This window comes from Triticum aestivum, chromosome 4B, assembly GCF_018294505.1.
Source record: "Triticum aestivum cultivar Chinese Spring chromosome 4B, IWGSC CS RefSeq v2.1, whole genome shotgun sequence".
Classification (NCBI taxonomy): Eukaryota; Viridiplantae; Streptophyta; class Magnoliopsida; order Poales; family Poaceae; genus Triticum; species Triticum aestivum.
In genome coordinates this window covers 620,114,886-620,119,570 of record NC_057804.1, presented here as the reverse complement: position 1 = coordinate 620,119,570, position 4,685 = coordinate 620,114,886, and the positions used below count along the sequence as shown (strand labels likewise).

General features: G+C 56.5%; 1 protein-coding gene across 1 annotated transcript; it reads right to left on the bottom strand.

Annotated features, from left to right (window-relative positions):
* Window positions 1-269: 269 nt before the first annotated feature.
* Window positions 270-2,084, bottom strand: LOC123089432 (butanoate--CoA ligase AAE1-like). The gene is made up of 2 exons (XM_044511115.1): window positions 1,878-2,084; window positions 270-1,739 (listed from the first exon to the last, which is right to left on the bottom strand). The coding sequence occupies exons 1-2, from the start codon at window positions 2,082-2,084 to the stop codon at window positions 270-272; spliced, it is 1,677 nt and encodes a 558-aa protein (XP_044367050.1).
* Window positions 2,085-4,685: the final 2,601 nt, after the last annotated feature.

The window sequence follows — 4,685 nt, the reverse complement described above, 5'->3', positions numbered from 1 at the left end:
TCCATCCGAAAATACTTGTCATCATAATGAATAAAAGGGGATATATCTAGATGTATATTAGTTCTTGATACATACATTTTTATTCATTTTGATGACAAGTATTTTCGAGGGAGTATAAGTTCATCACAATTTAGAATTTGCTTCAACTCGATCGAGTAGAATGACTTCGGTTTTAGTCGACACGGTCGTACTGAAACGGGGTGCTAGTTTAGTTAACAACTGAATGTCTTCAATTTCAATCGACATGTCACATCATTTTCAAACAAATGTTACAGTTTGCTGTTGTTTCCTACTATCTTGGTAAGGCTGCCCATTGCCCGGGCCTTCTCTCGGAGAACAAACTTCTGCGTCTTCCCCGTCGAAGTCTTGGGCAGATCCTCAAACACCACCGTCTTGGGCGCCATGAAGTGCGGCAGCCTCTCCCGGCAGAAGCCGATGATCTCTGCATCCGTGGCAATAGCACCGTCCTTCAGCTTGACGAACGCGCATGGCGTCTCCCCCCAGTGGTCGTCGGGCCTCGCCACGACCGCCGCCTCCAGCACCGCCGGGTGGCTGAAGATCACCGACTCCACCTCGATGGAGCTGATGTTCTCGCCGCCCGATATGATGATGTCCTTGGCCCGGTCCTTGAGCTGGATGTACCCGTCCGGGTGCCGCACGGCAAGGTCGCCAGTGTGCAGCCACCCGCCGGCCATGGACTCCTTGGTGGCGGTGATGTCGTTGTAGTATCTGCTCATGACGGTGTTGCCGCGGAACATCACCTCGCCCACCGCCTCGCCGTCGCGCGACACGCTCTCCATGGTCGCCGGGTCCTTGACATCGACCTCCTCCATCGCGACGTGGTGGAACCCCTGCCGCGCCTTGAGCTGCGCGCGCTCCTCGGCCGGCAGCGCGTCCCACTCCGGCATCCACGCGCACACGATGGCCGGGCCGTACGTCTCCGTGAGGCCGTAGATGTGGTACACCCCGAAGCCGAGCTCCTCCATCCCGGCCAGGACGCGGGGCTGCGGCGGCGCGCTGCCCGTCATGACGCGCACCATCCCCGGCAGCGGCCTCCGGTCCGCGGCGGGCGCGTTGACGATCATGTTGAGCACCATGGGCGCGCCGCCCATGTGCGTCACCCCGTGGCGCACGATGCTATCGAAGATGACGCTGGCGGTGAAGTGGCGGAGGCAGACGTTGGTGCCGCCCTGCATGGCGACGCCCCACAGCAGGTGCCAGCCGTTGCAGTGGAACATGGGCACCGTCCACAGGTAGGTGGGCATCGGGGTGATGTCGTAGGCGTGGACGGTGCCGATGGTGTTGAGGTAGGCGCCCCGGTGGTTGTACACCACGCCCTTGGGCCGCGAAGTCGTGCCGGACGTGTAGTTGAGCGTGATCGGGTCCAGCTCGTCCGCCGGCCACCGGATGTCAAACTCAGACGGAGCGCTCTTTATCAGGCCCTCGTAGTCGTAGTTCGCTGCCCGGCCGGAGTCTTGGCCGGCGTCGTCCGAGATGGTTACGAGGACCGGAATGCTGGCGGCGCCGGGCTCTGAGTTGGTGAGGCGCTTGAGGGCGGCTGTCCCGACGTCGAGGAGGCTGGACTCGACGAGGAACACCTTGGCGCCGGAGTGCTTGAGCAGGGCGGACACCATGGGCGCGTCGTGGCGCGTGTTGAACGTGCAGAGGACGGCGCCGACCATGGGCACGGCGAAGTGCAGCTCGTACATCGCCGGCACGTTCGGGCTGAGCACAGCCACCTGCACATTCTGAATAGTGAAAAAACAGACAAGTTCTTACTATCATCACTCAGACTATTTTTCACTCTCCACGGACGGGCAGAGAGCAAGTAAAGCAAAAAGCAGAGGGAGCGTGACGGCAGTTCCATACATACTCACCACGTCACCGCGGGCGACGCCGAAACGTGCGGCGAGCGCGGCAGCCACGCGGACGCAGCGCTCCCGCACCTCCCTCCACGTGCGCCGCCGGGCCTCCCCGTACACCACCGCGGTGCGGTCGCTGTACACCGCCGCGGCGCGCTCGACGAAGCTGAGCGGCGTGAGCGGCGCGTAGTTGGCCGTGCACCGCACCGTGCCGGCGTCCATGTCCAGCCTCCTAGAGATCTTGAGCTGTACATAATAAATAACGTTGATCTGGACGGAGGCCGCACGAACAGACTTAAGTGCCTTTCGTGAAATTAAATGCGCGCCTAGAGATAGACAGTGGGGAATACTAGTGGACGGAGGCCGCACCAACACAGTTAATCTTGCGCCACCTCATCGATCTGCGGCAAGGCCTTGCCCTCTTGCCATCTGCACAGCTTGTTCTCGTCAGCATGCTGCCGTCATCTCTTCTTCTATATATGCAAGAGATAGTGATTCACGTGCGGGGTGCGCATGTGAGTTGGACTTGAGGCTTGGGCGACGGCGACCATGACGATTTGGTATGAGTACTGCTTCCTCTGGGCATAGATGAAGGGGAAAGGAAGGATACGAGGGATGGTTTGAGTTTAGTCTAACAAGCGAGAGCAGATCCAGGCGTCACCGGCCGGAGCACGACTTGGAAGTGCAGGTGGCACACCAATCCAATCCAATTCAATCCGTAAAAGTTGTAATCCAATTATGTTCAGTTTTGCCATTGATCGTCGGGCGCAGGTGGCACTGGAGCACTCGCAGTTGAATGAAGAGGCAACGGCTAGAGAAGCTCGCGACCAAAAGAAGAAGAAGAAGAGATAAGATAAGTTTAAACTCTTCCCCAGGTCTCCAAATTGAGTGATCTGGTCAAGTCAATCCAGTAGTTGTGGGACGAGGATAGGAGAGAAACATGAGCGTTTGCTTTGCTAGCTGGGCTGAAGACGTACGCATTGCATCATCGCCCGGTTCGTCACGCGGGGCGATGCATGTGGTGAGGCCTCTCTTCTTGGCCGCTGCTTCCTTGGGCGATGTGGTACGTACACCGGTACACGCGCGGACATACTAGGCGGCGGTGTTCAGGGGCGTCTTTGTTTGCCCGCATTAGGCCCAGCCTGGCCCGAGCGGGAAGAATTTGGCCCGTTTGGTTTCCTGCATTCACTATGCGGCCCGCATCGCACGAAACTTAAAGCACGTTCAGGCCAGGCCCAGGGGAAACGCACGATTCGGCAGTAGCTCGCGAGCCTGGCTCGGGCGAGGCAGGGGAGGGCGATGCGCTTCTCCCCTCGTGCGAGCAAGGGAGATGGCGCGAGCTCGCCCGCGTCGCCGAAAAATCGGCGGGAGGATTTCGGCTCACCTCCCGCCGCTCCACCCCCTATTTAGCTTCTCCCTCACCGCCCCAACTCCCGCCACCATTCTTCCTTCGTTCGCACTTTCCCGCCAACGCGCATCGGCACCGACGAGCAGGTAAGCGACGCACCTTCATCGGCCAGTGGTCCACGACGCCGGAGCTCCTTCACCGGCCGGCGTTCATCTTCCACCACCGCCCCCTCGTCCTCAAGTTGCAGACATGGCCTCTATGAGTTCAATCCCCCTTTCTTTCTGTTCCTTCTAGTTAGATCTGAGCTGCAGCTAGGGTTTGATCTAGATGCATGGTTGATTAGTGGTCTGATCTCTGAGCTGATATGGTTGGTTGCTATGCTGCGGTTGCAATCTGTGGTAGGGATAGATGTTCAAGCATGTGGTAGGCTAGATTAGTAGTAGAGTTTGAAGTTGAACCTTGTGCTTGTGTTGAATCATGCTTAGATCTGTGATTTGTAGCTATTGGTGGTCCATTTGTAGCATGGTGTTTGTTGTAGATGTATGTTTCTGCTCATAGATTGTCTGGTATGCTTAGTATAATAGTGATGAAGCATGTGATTGCTATGATAGTGATGAACCATGTACATGTATGCTCCTGCTTTCATGGATTGTCCGGTATGTTGTGTGCTATGCTCACTGTCAATGCGTGCTACGATTGTAGGACATGAACACGCAGACGCAAGATCTTAGTCAGGACATTGTCGTGTCCGACAACCAGTTTGCTCCATCGTTTGTCAAAGACTCACAGCCTATGTCCGAGATGCACCTGATTCATAGGTGTTCGAGTCTAATTCCCTCTATGTGCCAGTAGTGCTCGTTGAGCCAACTCCTGCTGCCGCTGCTGCTACTGCCGCTACAATCAAGCTAGTAGCAACAAAGGCAAAGAAGGATGGTAGGTCCAACAACATGAAGTGGCAGCCGTTCATGTCCACGTTCGTGGTGAGCAAGATGTGTGAGCTCATCTCTAGTGGAGTTAGGACTGACAAGGGCTTCAAGGAGGTGCACTTGAACACCGTTGCGAAGTAGATGTTCGAGTTCTGTGGGTAAGAGGTGTCTGCCACCCAGGTGTACAACCACCCGAGGAAGTGGAGAAGTCGATGGATCCAAGTGTCCAAGCTGAGAGACCTTAGCGGCGCCTCATGGGATAAGAATACTTGCTCCATAGTTCTGGAGGCAGAGCACTACGCCGGCCATGTCGCGGTTAGCTCACATCCCTCTTCCTTTTTATACTGTCCACCATTGCCTACTCCTAATCGCAACTAACAACACATGTGTTTCATTCTTAGGACCACCCAAGGGACGCTGAGTTCCTCAACACACCCATCCAGAACTACAACCAGATGCAACACATCTTCTCCTTCGGGCTGGCAACTCGGAAGCATGCCATGGGCTCGGGTGAGCCTCTTGGTTCTCCCATGCCAGACTTCCCTGGGA